Here is a 27,958-nt window from a genome sequence, read left to right on the forward strand (position 1 = left end):
AACATCAAAAAATGTAACAGCTCACATTTGTGCCTCTGTTGATGTCGGCTCCGAACCACACAGGTTTGTTCCTGGAAGAGCTCCACCACGTTTTACGAGGTATGCTGGATGGGTTGGCAGAGATGCAGGTCTCTCCGGTATCCATGTTGCAGTGCACTTTGATGGCGTCCTCCACACTGCCTTGGTTTGGATCCACCCAGTACTCCCCTACAGAACAAAATGATCAGGATGTGGTACTCTGACTGTTGACCACATAGTTGATTTATTGTACAGCTGCTATGCAATGAAAAATGCAACTGTGATATTGCAGGTAAGCAGGTTTGGTTGACAGTTCAAAGGCATCTGAGATAAAAGCATAATAAACCAGAGGACAAAGAGAGAAATGTGATTAAAATTCATACGGCACACCATACAGGACTTCTCCCTAATGTGTGTATTTCAGTACACAGTGAGTTTTGAGTCCTTGTAAAAATCGGTTTCATAAACACAGATTTTCTGCCTCTTGCATCAGTGTAAACTCCTCCCTGATGACACTGACTGACACTCACCACTCTTCTTCGAGGGGTAGCATCTCTTCAGGTCATCACAAGTCCTGGCAGGATGTTTCCTGCTGCCATCAGGGCTCTTCATGCTATCGATCTGGCTGCTGAGGGCCTTCAGGGTGGCCTGAACACTGGGATCAACTGGCACTATGGCGGAGGAGTTGCTGTTGGGCTGAGCCTCGTCCTCACTGAACTCAGGAGGTGGAGGAGGGCCGGAATCGTAATCCTGAGAGCCAAAGAGGTCATCCATAGCAGGCATGGGAGGTCCTGGGGGACCAGGGGGACCTGAGGGTCCAGGCTCTCCTGGAGGGCCCTGTGAATTTAGGAGTAGTGGGGTGATTTTTAGTTTTATTTTTAGTATCATTTGTATTCACTGCTAAAAATTCTGTACTTCCCCACATATGCCCAAAAGATGTTCAGATGTTTTTTGTTTTTTTTAAACTGCTGACTGTACTATTGATGCTTTTAATGAGTTCAACTCGCATGCAGTTAGAATGTCCACTTTGTATAATGAGACAATACCTCTGGTCCAACTTCTCCACTGAGTCCACGAGTTCCAGGAGGTCCCATTGGTCCTGGCTGTCCAATGTATCCTTCCTTTCCAGAAGGCCCAATAGGTCCAGGAGGCCCCTGAATCATATTCCAGTAAAGACAGATAGCTTTTAGCCTTACAATTTAAGAGTTTCAATACAAATTAAATGCTGGCATTGAACTCAAATAGTGTATATGCTCCTATGACAAACTCACTATATCATTACAAAAAAAGATATTTAGGAAACTATGTTTTTTAATTTACCCTCGGCCCACTTGGTCCAACAATTCCTGGAGCTCCCTGCTCGCCTGTTGTACCCTAAAAGCAAGAGGTAAATATGCATTAGTCTGTTTAAAAGTATAACTTACAGTTTTTTCAGAACTCTGGAGGGCTGATGGCAGTGACTTGTTGGATAAAAGGCATGTTAGTAACTGCGGGAGATCATTCCTAGATGCAACTGTATCTGATTTCTGCTCATGTTTCTATTCTATATTACATAATGTGGATTCTTTCCATTCAGGTGCATTTTTCAGAAACAAAGGGATTTGAGAAGCAGTGACACAGACACCTGTGTTCCAGTTTGCAAAAGAAAAAATGTGTCCTCCACAATGGGTTGAGTTGAAAGACTGTTTTGAAAAGGACCACAAGCTGTTAACTATGGTTCTGCTTTTGAACTTTCAACCACTGCCCTACGGCATTAGCATGTTAGAACAGAGCTGGGAAGTGTGAATCTGAACAGTCAAGTAAAACTGTGTACAAATGGTGGGTTTGGAGTACTGACTGGATTACTGAGCACCACTTTTACTTACTGGAGGTCCAGGAAGACCCTGCAAACCAGTGAAGCCTCTGTGTCCCTTCTGTCCTCTCTCTCCATGATCACCCAGGTCACCCTTATCTCCTCTTGGTCCTTGGGGTCCCTGAATTAAAACGATTGGACACACTTCATAATCATTGTTTTGAAATGGAGACACATTGAGGTTCTGGGCTTAGAACAGCTTTTAAGTCATTTACAAAACTCTTTGTGTATTGATGACCACAAGATGTTCTCAGTTGCAGACTCACCACTAATCCTCTCTTTCCAGCCGAGCCAGGTGGACCAACAGGTCCTCTTGAGCCCTGAAATTAGGTCAAATCATGAAAAGGCCCTCAGGAGACAAAGGCCTCTGCCAGCACTAAAAAACTCTTTTTATATCCAAACACATCATTCCTATCATTTATTATTAACTTCATTCATGTTCCAACATGCCTCCAGGGCTTAAACCAAAGCATATGTTCTTAGTGTAAATCTGTTATTATAGTCTTTATCCTGCTGACAGACAATCTAACGAAAACATGTTGGAGAAACAGCAGTAAAAACAGTCCACTTACAGCATCTCCTCTCCTTCCAGCATCACCCGTTGTACCAACAGGACCTGGAGGGCCAGGATGTCCCTGAGGACCAAGTAAACCTTCTGGACCAGGATCTCCCCGGTCTCCCTAGAAAAGTAACTACCCATCAAGCCACTTGCAACATGTAAAACATCACATGGGCCACATTTTCATTCTGTCTCTTACCCTTTGCCCAAGAACACCATCTTTGCCTGGTGGGCCATCAGATCCTGCAGGGCCCTGAGGGCCAAACAGAAAACATGCACAGTAAACATAAGAGACACATTTGGGTGATATTATTTGAGAAGCAAGAGTAATTTAAAACTTGTACTCACATCAGGACCAGGGTCACCACGAGGTCCATTAGCACCAGGAACACCAACTGGACCTGAGGGTCCTTTATCTCCAGGTGATCCAGCGGATCCCTGTTTTCCTGGTGGACCCTAGAAGCATTGAAATGAAACTTACTAATCAAGGGAGAAGGTACAGGTTTAACATTATGTTAAAAATGATTTTATATTATTTATGTTCAAACTTTTAGACTAGATGAAAAGAAGAAAAGACTCATGCATGTGCAGGAAAATCAGGACTTAAATGATACATACTGCAGGTCCTGGAAGGCCTGGCATTCCACGCTCTCCTCTCTGACCAGGAAGACCCACAATGCCTCTCTGTCCTGTAGTTCCAGCTGGACCTGGAGGACCATCAGGACCCTAAAGCCAACAACATCACACAAAAATTTAGAATAAATAGTGTGGGAGATTCCTGTGTATCTAAACTTCATGCACTAAATTTCCAGTTATGATCATGCACTTACAAAAAAAGTGCTGAGAACAACAAAGAAAGAAATATAAGTTTGAGTTATAAGAACGTTTTTCATTGTAACATTGTTCTATATTGTTTTACTACAACAGCTATAGAAGAATATAGTTTGATGACAAATGAATGACAAATCACAATTTTACTGCAACTGATTGCTTAAATGATGCAAATTTAGATATTTATATTAAATTTGTGGTTTAGGTAAAATGTAATTTCATAAAAATAACGTCTGTTTACCGTGGGTCCGTCTTCTCCAGAGTCCCCTTTGTCTCCTGGGCTTCCAGGTGGTCCTGCTGGTCCTCGCTCTCCTTGTCTTCCAGGGGGTCCATGATCTCCACGAAGCCCACGAGGACCCTCTTTACCAGGAGGTCCAAGGGGTCCGGCTTCTCCAACTGGACCCTGGCAGTAGATACATACAGTCATATTACACATAGTCGTATAGCATTAAGGTCTCTGCATGTTTCAAATGAACTAGTTTATACAACGTGCTGCACTACCTCATAAAGTGTTTAGACCGGTTTCTGAATGGCCATGTAGGCCTTTTACACCTCTGCACATCTGGCCAACTGTTGCATCAGCTAAGTCTTGGAATGTGTGTTTTGGGAAAAATAAAAATGTGTAGGGCGCAAGTTTTCAGGTCACAAGCATGTGAAAGATACCGAGGCCTTAATGCTGCGTTTGAGGCAGTCATAGACCAACGGCACAGTGTTCTGTGACAAAACTACTGTTTTGTTCAATGCAGTCTGGTGGCTTTGAACAGAGCTGTATAATGGCTGTTTCTGGTTAAACTAAAAAGGAATTTACTCTACAACAAAAAGGTATGCCTCTGTAGGTTGTCTAACAACCCGAACAAGCACTTACATTGATGGTGTGCAATTGCCCACAAAGGATTACACATCGCAACCTGTTTTGTGGCAGCACTCAATACTGGACCAGTGTCAAAAGTTGTTGTCCCCATTAGTCACAAAAACATGGGTCCAGGTTCGAAAACACCCAAGCTTATCTTTAAAGTACAAATATTTGTTCATAATTTAAACAATGAATGATTTTGTCTTCCTTAAGTTCACTTGCGGAAGCTGAAGAAAGTCTTTACAACAGTTGTTCTTCCCAGACACTTTGTTATACTTTCTATTCAGGGGGTTATTTGGAAATCTATCGTTTTATCGTCAAGATTTCAACATGAGATAGAGTAGTTAGAGTTCAACAATTCAACATGTGCAAATGTCGTCTGTGCTGTTCCATCAGGAGTATTTTAATTGGACTTTAAGTTACATTGGTGAACCTATTAAAACAGTTTCACACTTCCTGTTACCCTGACTGTGTTTTCATACAAACTCAGGAGAGTACTTACAGTTGGGCCTGGTGGGCCAACTCTTCCTGCAGATCCAGGGAAACCAGTGGGGCCCTGGAAGCAAAAGAATTATTCAAAGGTTTATAACAGAAAGCAATATCAACTGTATGAAAATTCAATCAGCAGTGATAAACCTGCCTGTTTTCATAAAATCCTTTCTGCACCATATGACTTGTGAGTTATGAAATGATCTTACCGGTGCACCCTGTGTTCCTCTTCCACCTTTCAGTCCAGCAACACCAATTGGCCCCTACAAATACAAAACTTTATTAGAAAAGCATTCATCAGGGGTGTCGATCATTTTGTAGGGATTTACACACTAAAACTTCCAAACTGGACTAAACAAAGGTACTGAGATAACCAAAGAGTCCAACTCACAGGAGGTCCATGAGCACCAGCCAAGCCTTGAGGTCCTGGTGATCCAGCATCTCCTTTCTGGCCTGGTTCGCCAACCTCTCCTTTGACTCCAGGTTGGCCATCAGGACCCTGGTAATATGTTAAAGGAAAAACATTAAAACCAGTTAAATCTGTCACCACATTAAGATTACCCCCTGGAGCATCATAGAGCCATAAATTAATGACAATGCATGACTACTTACAGGAGGTCCAGCAAATCCAACAGCACCAATTGGGCCTGGGTCACCTCTTGATCCCTGTCATAGGAGACAGATTATTATATCAAAGTGCACTAATGATGTACAACCATTCTGTATCACCACAATAAACAGGTCTGCTTACTGGCACTCCTCTGGATCCTGGGGGTCCATGTGGTCCTTTGGGTCCGGGTTCTCCCTGCAAAGGTGTCACATGTTTGCATCGTTTGTACAATCATTCGTTTAGCCTGTGCTGTTCCATGAATCAAGTATGTTTTAACTGTAAATGGGCCGACCATTCAAAACACTTTTACAACAGTTTTCATATTCACTAACACTCATATGGTAAAGGTTTGTCCTTCACAAAGGGACAACAGTCCCAAGAATATAAGAAGCAGAAGGATTATCAGCATAGCAGGCATCCTTTGCTAAAACAGAACTTAACCTTGAATCATTGTGATGTCAAGAGCAGCGTTAATGTTTGTTAGAAAGAAAACACTCTACCTTCTCACCACTGGGTCCAGCAGGTCCTAGTGGGCCAACAGGTCCTGGGGCTCCCTGTTGTCAGAAAACAAATCTGGTTGGGGATCTCTGCTCATCACCAGTAACGTGTGCAGTCAAGTCAGCGGACACATTTCTTGAATAAACTGTAACAAGCTTTAAAGCTTGTGCTTGGTGTTCACTGAGACAAAATGTGTTTGCAGTGTGTGAAAGATATTTGACTTACTCTTGCGCCGTCATTTCCAGCTGTACCTTCAGATCCTTTCTCACCAATTGTGCCCTATACAAAAGACAGTTAAAAAGTATATGGTTGTTTGACTTACAACTAATTGGCTGTATCAAAAGAGTTCCATCCTCCAAAATGTTACTAGAGGACATGTCAACTGAAACAAATTAATCATGATTTTCACATAAATAAACACAATTGCATTTATTGTAAATATTTTTAACATAGACTATAAAACATAGACTATATAAGAATACATGCATAAACTTACTCTGTCACCTTTAGGCCCAGGAGGGCCTGAAATGCCCCTCTCTCCTGGCATTCCCTGCAAACCTGGAGGACCCGCATCACCAATTGTACCAGTGGGACCGGGGCTACCCTTCAGTGACAAACAGCAGAGTTAGCAAGCTTATTGCTTACAAGTATTAATGGCCAGTACATAGGCCACCTTATTTGTTTGACAATGCTTTGAATTTTAATGAATGAATCTTTGGAGGTGAGCCTGTGGTAAAGTACCTTTGGCCCATCTGGACCAGGTGCACCTGGGATACCCTTAGGTCCCTGCAGACCATTTGGACCCATCTCTCCTCTCTCCCCAGGAATTCCACGCTCTCCCTGGAGAAGAAAAACATACATTTAATTCTCAGGTATTCAACTTTACAAACTGCCTAAATAATTTAGCATTGTGGAATTCACTGACCCTTGGTCCAATTTGTCCCACAGCACCAAGCTCTCCAGGAATACCCTAAAAGAAACAAGCAATGATATCATTTATGATTTTAAATCCTGATAACTGCCAAGCTCTTAACATGGCAATTCAAATTACTTGCAGACAGACAGCATCATTAAAGATGATTCAGTCAATGCAATTTAGACCAAAGCAGCATTTATAACTTTTGTCACACTCACAACGTCTCCTGGTTTTCCAGATTCTCCAGGAGGACCTTGATTTCCAGGCAAACCCTACGAACACAAGATAGTCAGACATTCACTTTTCAGCACATACCGAGGTCTAATCATTTTAATACTGCCATTTCGTCTTACATCTACTATTTCAAAACATTGTTACATCTTCCTTCCAACCAAAGAATATTACACACCTGGAATCCATTGACACCTGGAGGTCCCTGCTCTCCTCTGTCTCCCGCAACACCCTTTGAGAGGAGACAGTAATGTTTCAGTCATTTTTGATAGCAGTACAAACAAATGCAATTAATTCAACAAAACCAAAAACACTTACAGATGGGCCTGGGGGACCAGCGGGGCCAACTTCTCCATCTTTACCAGGAGGACCCTGAAGACAAAATGACAATTAACATTGATTTCTTGAAGGTGCGTGAGGTTTTTAGATAAACAAACTAAGGACTTATGTGGGTCATTGTGAAGTAGCTTGCTTTTAAGCTTACTTTTGTACAGGTGATTCACTATAAGTCACCCACATGTTGTATCTGTATCATCTCATCTCAGGCTAATGAAAAAACACTGTGTAGCACACACTTTTTCATTCATAAACAGTACTCACTCTTTGACCTGCTACTCCTGGAGATCCCTGTTCACCTGTCTTTCCTGGGTCACCCTATGAGTGTATAGGAAACATGTTTTGAATAAGAAACAGAACAGCAGATAAACAGACTAATCTGACTGACTATTCAAGCAAAGTTTATGGTGACGCTGCAGCCTTACATTGAAGCCCTTAGGGCCTGACATTCCCATTATTCCTGCAGGTCCTCTGTTTCCAATGGACCCTGCAGGGCCTGGACGACCATCTTCACCTGGGGCACCCTTAACAAAAAAAAATATACTTTGAATTTATCAGAACTAATTCCAGTGTCTAATTGTCAAGTGTCATTGAGCACTGTAACCTACCAATGGTCCTGGCTTGCCTTCTGCTCCCTGGACTCCAGGGGTACCAGTAAGACCCTTTGATAAAGATATAAATATCATGAGCAATGGAAGTGACATAAGCATCATAAATGTAACAATATAGTAGATTAAACTGAAATGGCAAGCTCTTCAGTGTTACCCTTGCACCTGGTAGACCAGGTTCTCCAGTACGTCCAGGGTCTCCCAGAGAACCTTTTGGCCCTGATGGGCCAGATGTTCCACGATCTCCTTGAGCACCCTTTAGAAAGAGAAGTGATGATAACTCCTTTAATATGCTAACTGAAATGTGTGACTGCCAAACAAAACATCAAGAACATAAACTCTGGTACATCTATATAATAAGCCACAAATATCAACCATCATAGTTCTATAAATTATCATCATTAATATAATATGCAGTAGTAGACTAATTTGCAGAGATAATAAGTCTAAATAATACTCTACCTTAGGTCCTGGCAACCCATCAGCACCAGGGAATCCTCTGTTACCAGGAGCTCCCTGAAAAACGGATCATGAGTTGAATTCTGCATCATGTTCATATGTTTGTTTATTTTATTCTTACAAAAAAACATAGTTAATAAATGTATATAACCAGAAGAATGCAGTAAACAAATCATAAACATATTGTGTAAAGGAAAGGAAACACAAAAATGTAATCTTGATGTTTCTACCAAATACAAATGGGAAAACTGATGTTCATCCATCGTCTATGCTGGCTTTATTTTGTGCAGGGTCATTGAGAGGCAGCGGCAGGAAACCAGAGCAAAACCAGAGCATCAGGAAAAAAACCCTCATAACATGGGAAGATCACACAGACTCCTTACAGAAAGGCCACAGAGGCTTGGGACTCAAACCCACGACTTTCTTGGTTTGAGAGGACATTGTTAAACCATTTTCCATGAGTCAATATATCCCCTGCATAAATAGGAGCATTTCCAATTCATGGCGTACTTTATTTGTGTTGAGTGATGACTTTTCTTTCTCTTGTTTACTGAGATGACTCCTGTCAAGTGCAGTTTGGATGAAAGTAGGAGGCAGAATGCTGACTTACTCTTTCACCGAAGGGACCTTGAGGTCCGACAGAGCCAGGGTCTCCACGTTGTCCTCGCTTTCCTTCTTCACCCTGAGGTCCAATCACTCCCTGGGAACCTGGTGGGCCCTAAAAGTTGAACAAGAAATGGCAGAAAATGTGATGAAACCAAATCATGCCTATTTGCTTGTATTTAAATCAGCCCTTGTCCAAAAATGTCCGGTGAAGAAGGTATGAATCTGGTTTAATTTCAACATGAATCCACATCTAACCTAACATCCATAACAATCCTAGTTATTTCTACAGATGTAATTGAAACTTACAGATTCTCCTTTGGGTCCAGCCTCTCCTTTATATCCTGGTACACCAACATCTCCCTGTAAAAATACAAAAATTTGAGTATCCTGCACACATTTATATAGTATTAAAAGCAATTAAAAAACACAACTTTCAAAACTTTAAGTCAGTTTACCAGTTGTCCTTTGATACCAGGCTGACCAGTGCTTCCCTGAGGTCCTGGTGGGCCAGGTGGTCCAAGATGGCCGCCTGGACCTTGTGGTCCAAGATTACCCTTTGAAGAGTCAGAAAAGTTGGTTTCTGTATCCGTATTTTAAAGAATAAACACATTGTTTTAATTAAATAACTGTACATACCACTGGTCCTTTGGTACCTGGGCCACCATCTGTACCCATGGGTCCCTTTGAACACAGAATTTCTTCAATTAGAGCATGTTGGCATGTTAAGCATAGTGATATCCTTGTTATACTGTGATAAAATACTATTAAATTATGAGCGAGGATGCCAATGTAGCCTAATTAATAACTTCTTATTAATATGCTGCATGTGATATGCAAGTAACATGAGAAACTAACCCTGAGGCCAACTGGTCCAGCTCTGCCAATGTGACCGGTCTCTCCTCTCTGTCCCTGTGGGCCCTCTGGACCTCGGACTCCTGTGGGGCCAGGTTGGCCCTGTGGAAGACAATCACCAAGTTGATATAAATAAAAAGTGATGCTGATACAATTGTTATTAATTGCAGTTTTGTCTAGATAAGACTCACAAACAAACAAAAATCATGGTAATAAGTAATATAACAGAAAACAGTGATCACAAATAAGACAATTAAGAGTGACCTCTTAATGGAAATGCTTTTAAAGAGTCCATTATCATGAGCATGTAGCTAAAGGATGAGTGCCTTCTTGTTAGATGTTTACTATACCTTCATTCCTGGGGTTCCTGGATATCCAGATGGGCCACTGAGACCCAAGGGACCCTGTTTAAACAACGACAATTAGAATAATTACTGATAGTAAGCAGTGGACACATGCATTTACATGATATATGAATGATCATATCCATATAAACGTGAGTGTCAATGCTAAACTATGTAAGATAGTCACTGAGGTGTACAGTAAATCACAAAGATAGAACACTGTGAATGTGGACTTACCATTGGACCAGGTTTTCCAACGTTACCAGGATCACCACGCTTACCCTAAATGACAAAATTCAATCACTTTGACTCAAAAATCACAGTTAAACACTGATGTTAGGCACACTCTTCATAAGTGTCCCATTTTTACAAATAACTGACACCGAAGAAACAGTAAGATACAATCACCCGATACTTTCAAAATCTGTGACAGGGAGAAGAATCATGGTAGCAGATGTTGCATAGCGATTTTATTCTTACTGGTATACCGCTGGGTCCGGAGCGTCCCCTCTCTCCTGTCATCCCAGCAGGACCCTGTTATACACAGACAATGATTTATTACAGCTGTCCCCCATTCAATGCAAAAGTTTAAAGTCTGGAAGTTCACAGGTTTATCGTTATCATACAGCATACTGATATAGATTCACCTCATTCAAAATAAGAGCAGACTGCAAAATTACAATATAGTGGGTGTACTGTGTGTCTCCACATACACTCATGAGCATAATAGACTGTATATATGGGCTGCTCCAGGTAATTTATTTATTAAGCATTCACTAGCTCTATGGAAACCTAAAATAATTGTAACTTACCATAGGTCCAGGTGCTCCCAATGGACCAGGGGGACCTGTAGCACCCTGGAAAATGACAAAAAAAAGTGTTCAGTTGTGTGACGGAGTAGCTCCGTCACTACACACACGCAGCGCACACACACAGACACACACATACTAGAACATCTTTCCCCGTTCCCTTCTGCTCCGCACTAAATAAGCATAACAACACACACATCACTCTTCTCCTCACCGGAAAATAGCGCAGCCAAAGGTGCACACTTGCTTTTATTAATAATGTCAATTTGTCCGAGTACTATGCAGTATCTATGGAAGAGAAATGATGACCAAACTGGTATAATTTTTGTATAATGTTAGTGATGATCACATGTGAAGGAAACTGACGTTATAACGAGAAAAATATGTTTATGTTGTTTTTAGGAATGTAGTAGTCTGAGTGGGAGGGACTATAAAAGGGGCTGTCTGGGCTCTAATCAAGGAGAGAGTGGTTGGTTACAGAGGGGATAACAGTGGTTTGAGAAATGAGTGTAGTGGGAATTCGAGTTATGGAAGAACATAATTTTTCCGACTAAGCCTGGAAGCCTGGAAACAAGCGACAAGGTTAGAGAAAGAACCCTGCGACTAGTTGTAATAAGATAGCACCGCTACATGGCAAGATGTTTCACAGGCAAGGACTACTAGAGATCAACTGTTCAACCAATTTAAACAGATACACTGACTGAAAAAAATACAACACGTTTTATTTTACTTCATTCATACCTTGGATCCAACAGCTCCAGTTTCACCTTTTTGACCAAGTGGTCCAGAGTGGCCCTGTTAACAAAACCAGAAAAAACAAACTCGTCATTCATTGTGTATTCTTTAGGAAGTGTGCAGAAATGTGTGAGAGCAAAACAGCAAAATAAAGTCACATTTATCCAAAGATTATTTAAGTATATTTAAGTGGTACAGCAGTCAAGCACATGTTAAATGATATCCATTAATGCTTCAGAGAATTTACACTCACCCTGTGACCCTTCAGTCCAGGAGGCCCGGGTGTGCCTGGAAATCCTCTGGATCCCTGAAATATGTGACAGCTTTGTCAGTTATATGTGTCGAAGGCACATAAAAACACACATCATGGGTCATTTTATCTAGTGTAATCTGAGAGAGAGGCAGAAAATACAGTGTGTGCAGTTGATTGATGGAGATATTAGAGGTCTAGGAACATACCGCTGATCCAGGGAATCCAACTTCTCCAGAATTTCCTGGTTTGCCTGCTTCTCCCTGTGCAATAACATGACATTTACACATTACAAACTGAATTTGGCTGCTAAAAATTTAGTCATAGTCAGATTTCTCTAATCATAGACTGTACTAAGGTGTAGAGCTGGAGACTTATTGTGTTGTTGTCTTTTTTTTTTTTTTTACTTAAAGATGTTCAGAAACATATTGGCTTTTTGCAAGGATCAAATGCTTTTATTATGCATTTTTTCATGAAGATGAAATAAAAATGCTATAGAACAGATTCAAGAGAGACTCGACAGGTCACCTTGTAATCATCAAGCATCTCATACTTCACAATATTATGAATGCGGGTCTGTTTACCTGTAGGAAAGACTTGTTTAGGATTTCCTACTGATTACTACTACTAAATACACAGTGTAGCAGAAGTGTAAGAGTGAATGCTGGTGGGGTGGTTTATCACTTTAACTCATATACATACATAGACATACATAGGTGCAGTTTTCAGCAAACAGAAATGTAATTTTGTCTTAGAGCTGACTTACATCTTCACCTGGTTTCCCTGCTGGGCCCTCAGGTCCCCTTTGCCCAGGTGGACCCTGAAAAACACGGATTGTAAACATTCAGCGACAACACATCCTTCTCAAATCCATCCCAGTAAAATGTATTCAGTCTAACCTAACTGTACATCAAATGTACATCATGCACGCAAAATGGACAAAAGAACGTTGTAATACCATATGCCCTGGATCACCGACATCTCCAGGAGGTCCCTGTGGTCCAGCGTGACCCTAAGAAGAGTAAAGGACACGATAAAAGACTTAAACAGTGAGCAAAACAAAATATTAAAATGGCAAAGATGTATTATCAGTGTTTGGTGCACAGTATTAGTCAAAGCTTTCTGAAGATGTTGTGAACTTACAGGTGAGCCGTTTGGCCCAGGAGGTCCTCGTGTTCCAGACTCTCCCTAAAAGAAAATCAAAAGATGAACAGAATCCAGTGTAATCCACATGAAAGGTCAGAAATAATTAAATGTGCTCCATGGGGAGAACAATAGAGAGGAGAGCTAAACTGATTTATGGTCTCTGAGACACTCAGTGGAAGTTAGGATTCATTTAGTGGATTCATCTTTAATGGAGAATGTTAAAATGGCTGTCAAAGCACAGACAATAATCCTTTAATTGCTGGTTCATTGTTACTTTGCTGAAGTTAGCTGATTAACTTTAAAAAACCTAAAAGTTACAAAAATGATTTTTCATGTCCAACAGTTTGTTTAGAAACAGTCGAACAAGTCAAATCTAATTATTCAGTGCCTTGTGGTACTGAAATTAGAAGCATAGATGGATCAAAAGTCTGCCAAAGTGGTTGTGTGCTGTGGTTGTGTACTCTCTAATTAAAATGTATAATGTACTTTCTAATTAAAACAAGAGTGAACTTATCTTCATCTAAAGTCAGTAGCTGACAAGCTATAAAACTTAAAACAAGATGGTTTATGCTCCTTCTCGGGCTGAGCAATAAACCAAAAATGTTTTTTCAGGTTTTAGAAAATTAGACTCTCAGTCATTACAAACTGTGAAATGTAGGTTCTGTTTTTTCTTGCATCATTTGAGGTTTAAAAAGTTCCAGCAGATACATTACTGGTGCTTAAAAATGTCATATATCCTGTTATCTTTTGTAGCAAGATTAAAAGACACGCTTTACATGTTTTGTAAATGTACGCCTTTATGAAATGAGAAGCTCCAAACATACAATATAGCATAACATTATTGATTAAAGGAACACTCTTCTAACTGTGAAAGTTCAATTATGTATTCTGCACCTATGGAGGAAGCAATGAAAAAAACAAACCCTGGTGATGTCATCAGGGTAAACTCCGTTTAGGCTTCACATTTCTAACAGAAAGTCTGGGGGGAATTGGTAACACAGTAAAAGTGGGTGTTTGCGACTGGAAGGAGATGCATTATGGGAAATGTGTACATTAGTTCAGATATCTTGGCCTTTACTGCACATATCTGAGCACCATTTTTTAAATATCCCTTAAGTTGGCTAACTTTATGGAACTGCAATTTCAGGAGTGCCCTGAAAAAACAACATTTTAGATTACAATAGATGAATGCAAAAAAAAGTGGTGACAACAAGAAGCTAAAAGCATTTTGAACTGATGTAAAATGAAATATTAAACCTCATATAGATAGTGGTTGCTGACAGGTTTCATTTTAACAACTGAAAAACTCATATGTATCTATATATAAAGCGAGTGCTTTACAATCTGTCTCTTACCCTTGCGCCACTTAACATGCCTTGAGGTCCTTGTTTTCCATCAAAACCTCCAGCCATGTGGGATCCCAGGCCCTGCAGGTGAAGCAGACACCCTTTGTTTCAGGTTGACTGCGTTTAAACAGTGTGTATTTGCCATTCGTCAGTATGATACACATGAAAAGCAAATCTAGATATAAATGATACACCACAAAACACATGAATGGCATGTGTAAGTACATGATGTAAGTATAAGGACAAGAAAATAAAGAGGACCAATCATAATTTAGCTTTAATGGCTTATCATTGGTCCCCTTGTGCATGAATGCTTGTGTAGATTTCTGCTAAAATGTGAATCATCTCAAATTTAGGAAAATACAAATGCAGTTGTTGACATCGTGTATAAGGATGACTACATCACAACACACTGTGTTTCCAAGGTGTGTGTCTGGCTTTTGATGGCATTTCTCTTGTGTTTGCTCTTACTGTGCATGTTAGCACATGCATGGAGATGCACGTATGTGTGTTGGATGTGAGCAAGTGACAGCGCTCTGTGCACAACTCACTCCTGGGTGTGTTTGTTGTCCTGCAGGTCCTGGTTCACCGGGCTGACCTGGTACACCAGGCTCTCCATCATAACCTGCAGGGCCCCGCAGTCCCTTGAGAGTAGAAAGAGAGAGAGAGAGAGAGAGAGATGTTGATTCACCAACATGAAAACCACTTTATAAATACACTCAGCCACAAAATAATGAATCAATGTCAGACTGTGAGAAACACTTGTTTTCTGTTTTTACTGTTGTTTTTTTGTGAACTTGAGAATTAAAATATAGATTGATCAATCAATCAGCACAGCTAAATATGCTTTGCTTTGGCCGAGACGTCCAGTGGAACTTGTCGTTCTCTTCTGATACAAACGATGCAGTTTAATTTCTGTGTTTATGAACCATTAGCTGTAAAATGCAGGAGGAAATGTATTGTTCATGTACTAATAAATCACCCTCAAAACGCTGCTCTCTACTGGATTGTAACTCCACCAAGAGGGGCACATTCATTCATCAGCCTGCTGCATTTTTGCTTGCAAAGCACTTATACATCAAGTTGCCACATTACATTATACTTTGACTGTTAGTCTCTTGCCCTTGAACTGAATATAAATGCTTACACACACACACACACACACACACACACACACACACACACACGTTGGCCAGTTTGATAGGAGAGTCATTCTCATGACCACAGTAAGTCAGATTCGAGTTAGGATGTCACATGATTGATATCTTTAAGAGCACAGGGTGACTTTCCAATGGATGATGGAGACATGATGATATATTTAAAACCATTTAATGTTTTTATTTATTGAAAATATATATAAAAACAATCATAATGTCAGTGAATAATTAAGCCACAGGGCTAAGAAACTTCATCCCAAGACATTCCTGCTGTATTCAAATAATATACATACACAGAAAGACTAAGACACAAGTTCATGATTGTACTATATATGATGTAACAAAACCAAAATGTTAACCCCTTATTAGCATATACTGTAACCCCTTAAATACTGCTGGTTTATCATGTGTGCTGCCATCTGGCCTCTAAAAACCCCAGATTAATTATTAAACAACATCATGTTTGTATGCATCTTTAATATTTTTGATTTTCTTTCTGAACTTGACATACCGGCCTTCCTTTGTGTCCACGAGGTCCTCTTTCTCCCGAGGAGCCAGGAGGTCCCTGTGGTTAAAAACAAAATGAATATAAATGAATAAATCTGAGAGTGATGATATTGCAATCACATAGATATGTCAGAGGGGTGCTTAAAATGCCACAGCAACTCATAGGAATATCCCACTGTGCAGAAGTCCTTTTAAGGTGAAGTTATGCACAAGGTAACTGTCCTCTTATGCCATCTAGTGTCGGTTCAGGTAGCTCGACAATCATACATCAGAAGCTTCCAAAACAACTTTTTTAAAATGATGCTATGGGTAAAAGATGCTCACCATAGGTCCAGGGCGACCTCTAATGCCAGTCACCTGCAGGGAAATCATCAAACACACAGTTATAATCAGCATTTAGATCTTTTTTTGACAAGTATTGCAGGCCTGTTTAAAAGGTTAACAAACAAGTTAAAACACTCACAAGTGGAACATCCCCAGGTTCTCCCTTCTGACCCTGGATAAACAGAGAGACGACAAAACTGTTCAAGCTCCACGATGGTGGCATATCAGCAAACATATCATAACAGTCATCACAAAACTGTGGCCTACCTTATAGATCCTGCCCCCACCTACAATAGAACAAAAAAAAAGCATAAAAGATCACATTAGTTGTTCATCCGACCATAACTGCACTGTGAGTGCATCAGAAAGCAACTTTAATGAGATGAATTTGTCATCATTAAGCAAGTTAGTCAATGTAAACAAAGGCAAAACAGTCTACAATCAGCCTGATGTCACTCATCCTTATGATGTGCAACAGTTTGATGAAGCAGTAATGTGTTCATTGTTTCTGACAGATGAATAGATGAATTCACAGGCAACAGAGAGACCTGACAAAAACTAAAGCATATTTCATGGTGATGAGATCATTAATATTGATTCCAAATGTGTGTGTATTATTTCATCTTTCTTTTTTTCTTTAATTGACACTTCACAGTTCTTTTTCTATATACGTATAACATATAACACGTATGTATGTATGTATGTATGTATAACATAAGTAGCAAATTAAAAACATTTCCAAGCACAGGCACATTTTCACCACAGGGAACGGCTGCTTTCTCACCAAAGGAGCCCTGGCCGTCGGTGTTGGTGGTGCTTGTATCAGTCTGGCAAACGGGGCAGCACTCGCCGTCAGGGATGGACATCTTCTCACAGTGACTCAGCTCATCGCACTGGATTTCGTCACACAGGACCTGACCGTTGTCACAAACACAGATCCGGCATGGCTCTGGCTTCCAGATGTCCCTGTTAGTGTACACCTGGCCATCTGCTGTGCAGCTCACGTCATCTCCTGGAACACACAGAGGTGGAGGGAAAACTCTTAAACTAAACTTTACGGCAATTAATTTAAAGCTTTTGTTTATCCACCAAAAGGTTTGACAAACACGCCTGTTCTTAATTAGGATTGTTGTGAGATATTTATCAGGACATTCAGCTTTTGTTAGTGTTCAACTATTTCACTAATGAAGATATAAGATCACAAGGGAGAATCCACATGTGCTTTAACTTTTCAACTAGGAGAACATAAACATCCATCCATCCCCTAGTCCCTCTTCTTTTTCTATTAAGGCTGGAGGTCTGAGGCCTGTTCCCTTATGCACAGCACAGAAAGTTAACACGTTCACCCTAATACTGTTGACAAAACCTGTTTCAGAAAGCACCTTCTCTCTATGAGGCAACAAGATGAACCACTAAGCCACCAAAGCTGTCTGAAATTCATTTATTCCTCCTTGGAGAAGCTGATTTTGGTGGGGGGTGGGAGGTGGTTGATGAGTTACTATCCACTGCAGGCTATTATAAATGGCAATGAAATCATGATACAATTTAAATGCTAATAAAGCTCAGGTTTGAGTGTTCAACAGCTGCTCTGCCCTCCGGGAAATAATTAATTCAACAAACAATCTTTAAAAAATAATAATAAAAAAAAAAAGGTCACGTTGGAAAGAAAAAATAAAAACACGCAGAGCAAGAACATATATTTGCTCTATGCTGTCGTTAACTCTACAGTGTGTACAATGTTGTGTTCACGCTGTCAGAATTAAAAGGTCTGGAAAGCGTTTGTTGTAGTCTGCAGACAGTAGACATGAGATCATTTCCTCCTGAGGCAGCGTCTCAAAAACATGACTCATGTTCAAAAGAGAAAACCTGCAGACACCTGTGAAGCAACTTTTATATATTTTTAATATGTACTGCTCAAATGGCTGAACCTGAATAATGTGGCCAATACAATAAAACTATAAACAATTTAATAAGAATGTTTGTGAGGACCCCCCCCCCCCTTCTCAGGTCTCTTCACCTGTTCCTGATATAAACAGCAGGTGGCAGCTCTGAGCTTCAGACTGCAGGTAAGTCAGGTTAATCAGCTACAGGAAAAAGGGAGTCTCAGAGCCACATCCATTTTTACACTGAGGCCTTATGCAACAATACAACATGTTTGAAAATAGCTCACTCCCATATAGATATTTGTGTTAGACACTCCTGGGACAGGAAATGGCTGTAAACAATACTTGGCAGTTGCTTATATTTCATTTGAGAACCAGATACAAAAAGAGAACAGGACAATTCAACACGCACAATCCAGAGAGTCAGCAAAGTTATCATGGTATTGAATGTTTGAGTGTAACATGAACTTTACAATCCTTGCAATGATCAGAATCAAGTTTATTGGACAAGTATGTTGACAGACACATGCACGCTTTCAATACACAACAATATACTGTATTTTGGACAATATAGGACAGGACAAATGTACAACAAATGACAACTGAATTTTATAGGCAGCAGTGTCATTACTTGAGAGTCTGAGGACAATTTATTGGCTAATTTTCCATTTTTATATAAACGAAACATAAACTGGGTTTTTCAAATTAGTTTTTTTTTAAAGTTATACAAAAATAAATGTGTATACTAGAAAGGTGATAATTATTAAAAGTAACAGTATATATAACACGACATTAAATTTAGAATTTTAAATTTAAACATCATATAGATTTTAAACTTTGGCGCCCCCATTTGGTAGTAGCAAAAAAATACGCTGTGTCAGACAGCAAAGCCTAAACGCCCCCATTAAAACACTCAGTAACTTCATTGAGTAATTAAACTAAATTAAATCAAAAACGAGATAGATAATCAAGACTTTTGGTTCAAAGTTCAAAGAAAGTTGATGATGATGAGCTATGAACATTTGAACTTGTTACAACTACTAACTATACGTCAAATTAAAGGAAAACTTGAGGTTTGGATGTTGCACAAGCGCACTGTGTAATCAGACACTCTTAAACTCATTACATTTAATCTGACAAGTATGAATAGCTTTAATTTGGGTAATAACTCAGACAATGGCATGGAAGACACACATGTACACACATATATATAATACATACATGTAAGCAAGTATAAATCTATGTTATGCACTCTTGCAATAAGTCAAATAAATCTAAAGAAAAAATGCTCTTAAAAGACTTTAAATGAACTCATAATCTTGAAAGTGAGCATGTCTGTTTCTGACACATTGTTGAGCAATTTGCCCATCCTGAAAAAGTGTGCATATGTTAAATTTTAAACAAGTTTCCTATCATTATTCGGCTCACATTGACATACTGTATGTATTAACACGCGGCCCCATTCACCCACACAGAACGCCACTTCTGTAAATGACCCTTTGACATACAACAGCAGTCAGACTTGAACATAGATCATTTACCTCTGTGCGTATCTCAACCAGCTGTGTTGTCTGAGGACCACAGCTTTTATCTGTACATGTTTAGAAGAACAAAACCCGCAGGTATACTTTCCCAGCCATCCTTGTACTGTCAGCCGCAAAGTATTTGAAGGCATTAAACACGCAACATATTTCAGAAATGACATTTCCTGCCTTTTAACAGCCAGCCAGCTAACATCCCACTGTCTAAGTTGTGGCCTTTCAAAATGAAAACCAGCACTCGGTGGAACGCAAAGAGTATATTTCTCTTCATTTGTGGAGAAACTTGGGATTGCTTTAGCCATGAATCTTGATTTTTGGAAAGCAAATTATTTATTTATAAAAAATTTTTACTGCAGTCATCTGTCTCGCAAGAACAATGTTCGCAGTTCCCTTAGAAATACAGTCATACTTGTGATTGACTGGATTTAAATTCTTGTCATGTCCTCAAACATGCTGCATTATCTCATTATGTTGGAATCACATTCAGGTATTATCTTCACTGGAGTTGTAACTGTGTGTAACTCGAGTCCATTTCACTGCTGAGACATAAGAAACGTCACACCGGAGGGATGTCTGGCTGAGCTGCTGGCCACATAGCTGGAGAGCGATTTTTCCTGTTTGGTTTTGAGAGAGATTTCAAACACTGTGTGTGTTGGGAGAGTTTGAAATTTACTGGAAGAGAAGCGTGGTTTCAGAGTGGTCTTAAAAAGCCCCACCGCATGCTTTGACGAGGAGGTGGAGGAGGAGGAGGCGAGGGACGTTCACTTTTTCCCCTCCTCTCAGCTAATTCCTTGCAGGTCCCACACTTTTCCACAGACGCCGTAAAAAAGCACAGTTTAGTCGTGACAACGGTGAAAAGGCATGCACCCTTCCGACGGTAACTGCTTGATCTGGATTTTCCACAAGTCAGCTAAGAGGGGCAGACGGTTTTCCTCTCTTGGTTTAAAACATGGAGTCTGGAGAGCTTCAACATGACTCATGTGTCTACTCTTCACCTATCATTTAAAACACTTCACCAGACATCAGCCAGATCAACAAAAAAAAAAACAACATCCTTTCTCTTGAGTCATGGCAATTGTCCCAAACATGAGTAAAACACTGGAAAACCTACTTTTGCTTTGCCACAAATGTGAGGAGGAAAAAAAAGTGGTTTATGGATTTTCCTCGGCTAATATGGAAATACTCATAATGCAGCGTCTTTGGGGAGAATCTATTGCAGCCACAAGTCGAGGGGTTAGAAAATGACCTTATGGAAACAATGAGTCACATAACAACTGGAATTCTCATTTCCTTTAAGAGAAAAAAAAAAGAAAAAAAAGATGAGTGGGTCCAAGAGCAGGCCTCAAACTGATGGCCACACTGTGATCTAACCTTCAGAAAGATGGTGCCCACTGGATGGTAAGCTCATGAAACCATTTGTTTCCATCCGTGTTCTGAACAAGTTCTGAATCGCAGTGAGAGTAACACGCTCTAATTGACACGGTTAATACCGTGAGGAGTACAGCCTGATTCCTCGTCCAGATGCAGATGAGTTACAGCTGCTGAGGGGGTGGCTCTGCAGCAGCTGCACTTTCCTGCTTTAAAACTCCTCGGTGTTATGGCCAAACATAAATCTTCCCTCTGTAAAGGACCTTTAGCTCAACCTGTGATTGGTCCACTAATAAATCCGTCTATAAAAGCAAGTCAAGGTCTTTGACGCATTCACTCAAGGCCTGAGTTGTAATGGGTCAAAAACATGTCAACACAGTGTTTTGTTTCAAATTGAATCAAGACCCTGTAATTATCCCACAATCCTTTTTTTTCAGTGACTGGCACAAAGATTTTAATATGTCAAAACAGTAAAAAGAAAAAAAGGAGCATCTTTTCTGTTTAATATTTTGAAGCATGGAAGATTTACTGTATTATGTTGACAGGGGTTGAAATCTGAAATAACGCTCTAGTTTGAACATGCTCCACACCTTGGCTTCCACAAACAAAGCTCAGTATCTCGAGGGAGGGGTAAGAAGCTCGGGCCAGGAAAGTTGAAATGAATAAGTAGCTTGCTGATTACATGTCTAGGCTTTTCCATCAACAGGCCCTGTCTCCAACGGGTCTTCCTTTTAAAGATGCAACCACAGTTATGAGTTGTTCCCATCCCAAGTTCAGCCCTGGGAGGATTGTGGTCCTGTTAAATTACACATCCCCCCCTCCTCCACTGTGCCTTTTTATCTATTTGGCTGACTGAATCTGTGCTTTCTGCTGGCTTGGATTTGATTCTTCTCCATCTTATAACAGTATGTTTTAGAGTAGATCTGGTTAGTCTGAATCTGTACAAAATGACTAATTCACTTAGCTATGAGAGGCAAAAACAAGCATCTAAAAGATGGATTATATTCTCAAGCGTCCTTTACTGACATTGCCATGAAACATCGTGACAGCCGTAAGTGAAAGTTGTACAAATCAAACAGGTTCTGTGTCTTCACACCATATGGAAAATGCAATTTTCAGCATGTGCGTGTGTGTGTGTACTCATTATGAACTAAATCTGCTGTACGACAGATGGCATGCTCTGAAATGAATAATTTGCTCTACTTAGAGAATTAGAAAACACAAGCTGTTGACATGTAGACTCGAGCTTCTAAACTACGAGTCATCAAAAAGTGGACCCTGTTTGGGCCTGAGGCTCTCAGGGTCAGGGCTAAAGTTTAAAACCGGGGTGATTGTTTTCTGGTTGGGCATGAAATGCTTCATGTGAAAAACCATCGCCCACACACTAACTCTTTTTGTTTTATACTCTGTGGCCCCCATGTTCGATTATGTTCATGTTACACTCTGGCCACATAAGTTCTTTACTTTTCTTCTTTCCTGCATCAAATACGTTACAGACGTGAATACAGAAGACTGTTGTTTAGTAAATAAAAACTTAAAAAAAAATAGTTTGCACTTATGTTTAAATTGCATGATCCCTCTTTATTTTCAACAAATACAGTGAAGTACACTTTACAGTATGATGCCTTTTAGAAACTTAAAGTGACTTTTACTGCTACACAAACACAGTGACTTTACATTTAGGCAAAAGATAAATCAATAGATAAAATAAAAACTCAACTAAACTGACATATACAACTGTGGGAAGCAGATAAAGTCTTTTTTTCTTGTATGTGAGTGTGAAATTGCCTGTGAGTGCACAGCAAAGCGCCATAATGACTGTTTTAACTTTACCAGGTGGTTCTGTTTGATTTGAAATCACATCTTACATAAAGTCCTGGTAAACTGTCAAACATGTGGTTTTCATATCCTCTCCAGTGCACATTGATCAAGCTAAATAACTTACACTGACACACTTTACTAAACGTGAACAATATGGCGCACTGCCTGTCGGACCTTTATGAGATGTAGCTTACGAACAAAAAGGAAGTGTATGTACTTGCAATAATGTACATCGAAGTCATTAAGTCCATATAATCAAACACATAAAACACTGTGACATTTCCTATTGGTTGCTACTTATAAGACACAGGAGCAGTTACTGCAATACTCCATGTACATCATCATCCTGTCACCGCCGATAGTTCTAAGCTTTTTTTAAATGTGTTGCTATCAGTTAATAATATTATATTTGGGTGGGTCATGTAAAAACAGATATGCAGCAAAGTAAAACAGGTGACGTCAAGCATTCCAGTTTACCGGAGCAGAGAGTTAACATATGCAAAGGGTCAGGGCACCCCAGTGTTTTACATCAACTGAGCACATAGCCAGATGTGAAAGAATAAACTGTGGATTCTGTACAGTGAGGAGCTCGAAGGGAAAGTTGATTCCAGCACAATATGTTCTCACTGCATTATGATAACACAGAGAAATACAATGAGGACTTGTGTTTTAGAATTTTGTATTTAAAAAAACTTAAAAAGTGAAGTGAAGATAATATCTGGAGATAAAGCACGATAGTTCAGTGCAACTGTTACAACTTACAATCCCAATAATAAACCAAATGATTCAACTGGTGCTGTAACATGTGTCAGCTCTGTTTTAATGTGGACTAGTGTCACTGTGCTACTACACTGAAACCACTTTTTGTACCACAGAGGTTTTAAGTTTTTTGAAAGTACAGAATATTGTGTTAGAAAGTGGTATGTTTCTGTCAGTACAGGGTCGTGAACATTGAGGATATAATACCCTGAATGTAATCTTAATGTTTGGTGTCAGTCAGTGTGATACAAGATTTTAAAGGGATAATTCCAAATCAACTTAAATCAAAAAAAAAAAAATCTGCCGCCATCCAAATAACATTGAGGCAAACTTAATTTTGCTTGCGGTATTTAAAACATGGAAAGTGAATAAACAGTTTCCAAGTTAGTCTTAATAATGCACAGACTTCGCTGTAAACAGTTTTCATCTGAGCTGCTTTCCACACAGGAAATAAGTCCCTACGAAAACTGTTTGACAGCGTGTTCTGCAGATTGTCCTCAGTAACGAGGACACTATTTTCAGAAAGAAATTCTTCTGGAGAATTTTTCAAATGTCATTTTTATGATGCTTTGAGAACAAACAAAATTCAATTTGCCATCATTTTATCAGGCTCATGGCAAGAAATCTCTGAGACTGATTTACTACTAACCTCAGCACAAATTCTGAAATGATGTGCATGGCTAGATACTTAAAGGGGTAAATGAGAAAATATGTTTTCTGGGGTTAACCAACACTTTAAAATATTAACCACACTGTCTGCAGCACACATCTGTGCTAAACACATCTGCTGGCTTTTTCAAGTGCCAGATTGAGGAGTTGGCACAAAATGTCTGTCCTTCTGTGTCTCCTCCGGATTTCACTTAGAATTTGTACAAGAACATGAAGTGCTTGCAAACCATTTCCCCTGTGCAGTCTCTAAATCAATACAGCAGCAACATCAGACAACACTATCATGCACAAAGTTGCAGCTCAACCTACAGAAATCCAGCATATGCAACACAATGAACTATACATAAAGTCTACAGTGAGTAAAACGCAACCAAAAGAGTAACAGAGACATTTCTAAAAAATCTAAATGCTGACTTGTAAAGGCCAAACAATAGAACACACATGTCCATTCGTTATCGTTCTTCAAGTGGGATAGGATTTTGAGTTGTTTTATGAGGTGCTCGATATTTGTGCTGAGGAGCCTTATTGCCTCCACATTTACTCTGACCTCGGTTTCACCACAGTTTAAGGATGCTACATCCTCTCTCTAAAACCAAATGGCTGCCGCGGGCTCCATTTTTAAACCCTACTTTTTCTTTCGCATTAGGCTGTGTTTTCTCATATCCCCTTCAAGCTCTCCAATCTCCTTTTCGCTCTCCTTATCTCTGTCAAAGCTCGCTGCCTTCCTTTTAGACTTTTCCTTCCACACCCCTCTGTTTCTCTTTTCTGCTCTGTTCTTTCCCCCCTTACTCCGTCTCCATTTTGTTTTTTTTAAAAGCTCAGAGAAATGATGCAACAGCTATAGGCCACGGCATCAGTGTAGTTTGCATGGACAGCCACTCAGGCAAAGGATGTTTTAAATATTTACATTTTCAGCTAAACTGCATAGTGTGCGATCACAAGCTTGACATTATTTGACATACACGACTATGGAATAAACTCTCCATAAACACCCTCAAAAAACATTTTCTAAGGTATACACATACCCCTTAATGTAAACATGTCTCTTACATTAATTAATATGGGATAACCAATAAGTTTAATAAGTTTAGGTTTTAAGATATATATGTAAGTCTTTCAATGCAGAAAATGTCATCTCGATCGATTCAAAACACTACTGGAAGAGTCTGAAAGTTATGTGACATGACTGTATTTACAGAGAAGCAATTTTACAAATGGGTTACAGTCCTGAAACACACACACACACAAAGCCAATGTTATGGAGAGGCTTTTGGAAGCAGAGACTGAATCTGTAAGGAAAACAGTGTCTGAACAGATGGTTTACGCCAAAGAAATTCCTCCAAATTTTCTGAGATGTGCTTGATATGGCCTCAGTCCAGTAACATCTCTGAAATGGAAACCATGACTTCATTCTAGGTGAACTACATCAACTGTTCCTTCGAATTTTCAGGCAATTCGTGGAGACATCTATTATTACTTTGTAATCGTTAAAGTTTGCTGAGCTTCAGTGAACACGTAGAGGGATAACAGCTTTGGCAGTTTCCAGTGTTTGCTTCTCTACAGGTACAAACCACCTGGGACTCTCACTGTGCTAGAAAGAAGACTCCTTATTTAAAGAGAAATAGTGTAGTGTCTCTGCTGGTCAGTAGCCTGTGTTAGCTGGTTAGATAAGTGACTACTGAGAGAAGCCTGAGGGGGGTGGTTGACACTGTGAGACCCCTTACCGTGGTGACATCACTCAGGCTAAAGCCCCGGGGGACACACAGAATTTATCCCTTTCTCTTTATTGCTAAATGGAGCCCTTGAAGTTTACTGCAGCCTACATTTTTGGAAATGCTGGAGACAGACACAGGCAGAGAAAGGTGATGAGGTCAGAAGGTCGGCAATGGAGTAGCCACATGGATCTCTTTTGAAAAGGTTCAAGCTGAAGCAGACACAGTGTCTCTGTTACATAGTCTGACCACCAGAAACTTCTCACAACATGTGCCACTCAGTACATATCTTGGCTAGAATTCTTGAATGACAAAAAGTGAAAAGTAAATTATGTGTTCATGGTGATATTAGTTTAGGCACAATCAAGTATAATTTAACTCTAAAACTCACAAGAACTAAAAAAAAAGAAGAAAGAAGCATAAGAAGAAAGCAACAGGCACATGTTTGACCCTGCTTTGTATCTAGTTTGGGCCATTTTGCAATCATGCTGATGGAGCCGTGCTGTTACTGATAACAAATTCCCACCAGCAGCTGTTTATGGTCATTGAATTGAGTTAGTGGACTAAATTGAGCTTTCCCATATCTGAGTGGTTTCTACTGTATCTGGTCTACAATTACACAGAGAGCAAGTCAGCAAGTGGTCGTCACTCTGATGGAAGATGCTACCATGCAAGGTGCCAACTGCCCATCAGGAACAATATAGTGCTTCCTGTCCAAAGCTTTATAGACAGTCTGTCATATACTTTGTGACTTGAAATGTCAAATCAAATGATAAAAATACATATTACTTTAATGTTTCCCTATTACTTACATTTTTCCAGTCCAAAGTCCAGTTTAACGTCCAAATTTAATCATAGTTAAATCTACTTATAAGTAAATGTTCTCAATCACTCGCACACAGTGACCTGTATTTCTCTAATGAGACAAGTATGAGTATTCCCACCCATGCCCTTGTGACATTATGGCCAAATACCAAACTGCATTAACAAAGAAGCACTATTTCTCTCGCATCTTGAGAGCGTTCTTACGATGTCATCAGTGCCAAGCACTGGATTATTTCTTGCCAGCAGTGCAGCAGTTTGTTTGCTGAAACTCCTCCCTTCGATCTGTAACAGTTGCATACTTTATTCAGCATGTCATCAACAGCTGTGTGAGCCTTCGAAATGCCTTCCCAAAAAGCAGACTCCAACCAGAGAAAAGGTTCTAATCGAACGAATCGCCAGCTGACCTATTTTTTAAAGTTATAAAAATAAAAGGACCTTTTTTGCAAAGTGAACCTGTCTGCACAGATATCAGTGCTGGCATCGGTGCGCATGATTTACTTTTAATGAAGTTAACAATGTTCTGATCTCACGTTTGTCTTATCTTTTGGCCTTGAATCATAAATGACAACAACCAGATTCAAAACACATGCATTGCCAGAGGAAATTCCAATTTGATACGACTTCCTGTGCTGAGCTGGACTGCTCGGTCTATTGCGATGTACAGTACAGGAGTTTGAGAGAAGTATTTGGCCTTTATGACATGTACTAAGCGATCCTCCTCTTGCGCACCCTATTACATTCTCACTCTTGCTCTTATTATAGATTCCAGCTCTTTGCCTTGACTCCTCTCCGTCCTCTTCCTCCTCCTTTCTCTCTCACCCCTCCTTTTATTTCTCTGTGTTTTTCTTCCCCTGCCCTCTCCTAAATAGATGAAATTATGATGAAATGAAGTTTCCCCATCTCCGCTCTTATCCCATGTTTAAAGTTTATCCCCCTAAACACCGAGGCCACATCAGTGAAAGGATCAGAAACAAGAGGGAGTGTGAGATTAAGTAGAAATCAAGACTGAAAGCCTGTACTCTGAGCTCTAATTTAGCCCCGGTA

At 39.9% G+C, this 27,958-nt stretch overlaps 1 protein-coding gene across 1 annotated transcript in view; it reads right to left on the reverse strand.

Moving 5' to 3' along the window:
- The window catches only part of col5a2a (collagen, type V, alpha 2a), a 37,465-nt gene that overhangs the window by 2,682 nt on the left and 6,825 nt on the right, over positions 1-27,958 (reverse strand). Inside the window, exons 2-52 of the mRNA XM_027278907.1 lie at positions 17,121-17,348; positions 16,604-16,623; positions 16,476-16,508; positions 16,337-16,369; positions 16,017-16,070; positions 14,900-14,992; positions 14,358-14,429; positions 13,000-13,044; positions 12,815-12,868; positions 12,623-12,676; positions 12,066-12,119; positions 11,860-11,913; positions 11,613-11,666; positions 10,875-10,919; positions 10,543-10,596; positions 10,300-10,344; positions 10,069-10,122; positions 9,722-9,820; positions 9,503-9,547; positions 9,322-9,420; positions 9,173-9,226; positions 8,871-8,978; positions 8,264-8,317; positions 7,959-8,057; positions 7,802-7,855; positions 7,619-7,717; positions 7,458-7,511; positions 7,176-7,229; positions 7,036-7,089; positions 6,845-6,898; positions 6,636-6,680; positions 6,452-6,550; positions 6,207-6,314; positions 5,936-5,989; positions 5,713-5,766; positions 5,354-5,407; positions 5,215-5,268; positions 4,994-5,101; positions 4,812-4,865; positions 4,616-4,669; positions 3,502-3,663; positions 3,048-3,155; positions 2,778-2,885; positions 2,629-2,682; positions 2,443-2,550; positions 2,137-2,190; positions 1,884-1,991; positions 1,339-1,392; positions 1,065-1,172; positions 549-855; positions 26-207 (exon numbers count right to left, since the gene is read on the reverse strand). Of these exons, the coding sequence (XP_027134708.1) occupies positions 26-207; positions 549-855; positions 1,065-1,172; positions 1,339-1,392; positions 1,884-1,991; positions 2,137-2,190; positions 2,443-2,550; positions 2,629-2,682; positions 2,778-2,885; positions 3,048-3,155; positions 3,502-3,663; positions 4,616-4,669; positions 4,812-4,865; positions 4,994-5,101; positions 5,215-5,268; positions 5,354-5,407; positions 5,713-5,766; positions 5,936-5,989; positions 6,207-6,314; positions 6,452-6,550; positions 6,636-6,680; positions 6,845-6,898; positions 7,036-7,089; positions 7,176-7,229; positions 7,458-7,511; positions 7,619-7,717; positions 7,802-7,855; positions 7,959-8,057; positions 8,264-8,317; positions 8,871-8,978; positions 9,173-9,226; positions 9,322-9,420; positions 9,503-9,547; positions 9,722-9,820; positions 10,069-10,122; positions 10,300-10,344; positions 10,543-10,596; positions 10,875-10,919; positions 11,613-11,666; positions 11,860-11,913; positions 12,066-12,119; positions 12,623-12,676; positions 12,815-12,868; positions 13,000-13,044; positions 14,358-14,429; positions 14,900-14,992; positions 16,017-16,070; positions 16,337-16,369; positions 16,476-16,508; positions 16,604-16,623; positions 17,121-17,348 (4,010 nt within the window). The remainder of the gene's footprint in view (positions 1-25; positions 208-548; positions 856-1,064; positions 1,173-1,338; positions 1,393-1,883; positions 1,992-2,136; positions 2,191-2,442; positions 2,551-2,628; positions 2,683-2,777; positions 2,886-3,047; positions 3,156-3,501; positions 3,664-4,615; positions 4,670-4,811; positions 4,866-4,993; positions 5,102-5,214; positions 5,269-5,353; positions 5,408-5,712; positions 5,767-5,935; positions 5,990-6,206; positions 6,315-6,451; positions 6,551-6,635; positions 6,681-6,844; positions 6,899-7,035; positions 7,090-7,175; positions 7,230-7,457; positions 7,512-7,618; positions 7,718-7,801; positions 7,856-7,958; positions 8,058-8,263; positions 8,318-8,870; positions 8,979-9,172; positions 9,227-9,321; positions 9,421-9,502; positions 9,548-9,721; positions 9,821-10,068; positions 10,123-10,299; positions 10,345-10,542; positions 10,597-10,874; positions 10,920-11,612; positions 11,667-11,859; positions 11,914-12,065; positions 12,120-12,622; positions 12,677-12,814; positions 12,869-12,999; positions 13,045-14,357; positions 14,430-14,899; positions 14,993-16,016; positions 16,071-16,336; positions 16,370-16,475; positions 16,509-16,603; positions 16,624-17,120; positions 17,349-27,958) is intronic.

The sequence above is a fragment of the Larimichthys crocea genome, chromosome I, assembly GCF_000972845.2.
Source record: "Larimichthys crocea isolate SSNF chromosome I, L_crocea_2.0, whole genome shotgun sequence".
Classification (NCBI taxonomy): Eukaryota; Metazoa; Chordata; class Actinopteri; family Sciaenidae; genus Larimichthys; species Larimichthys crocea.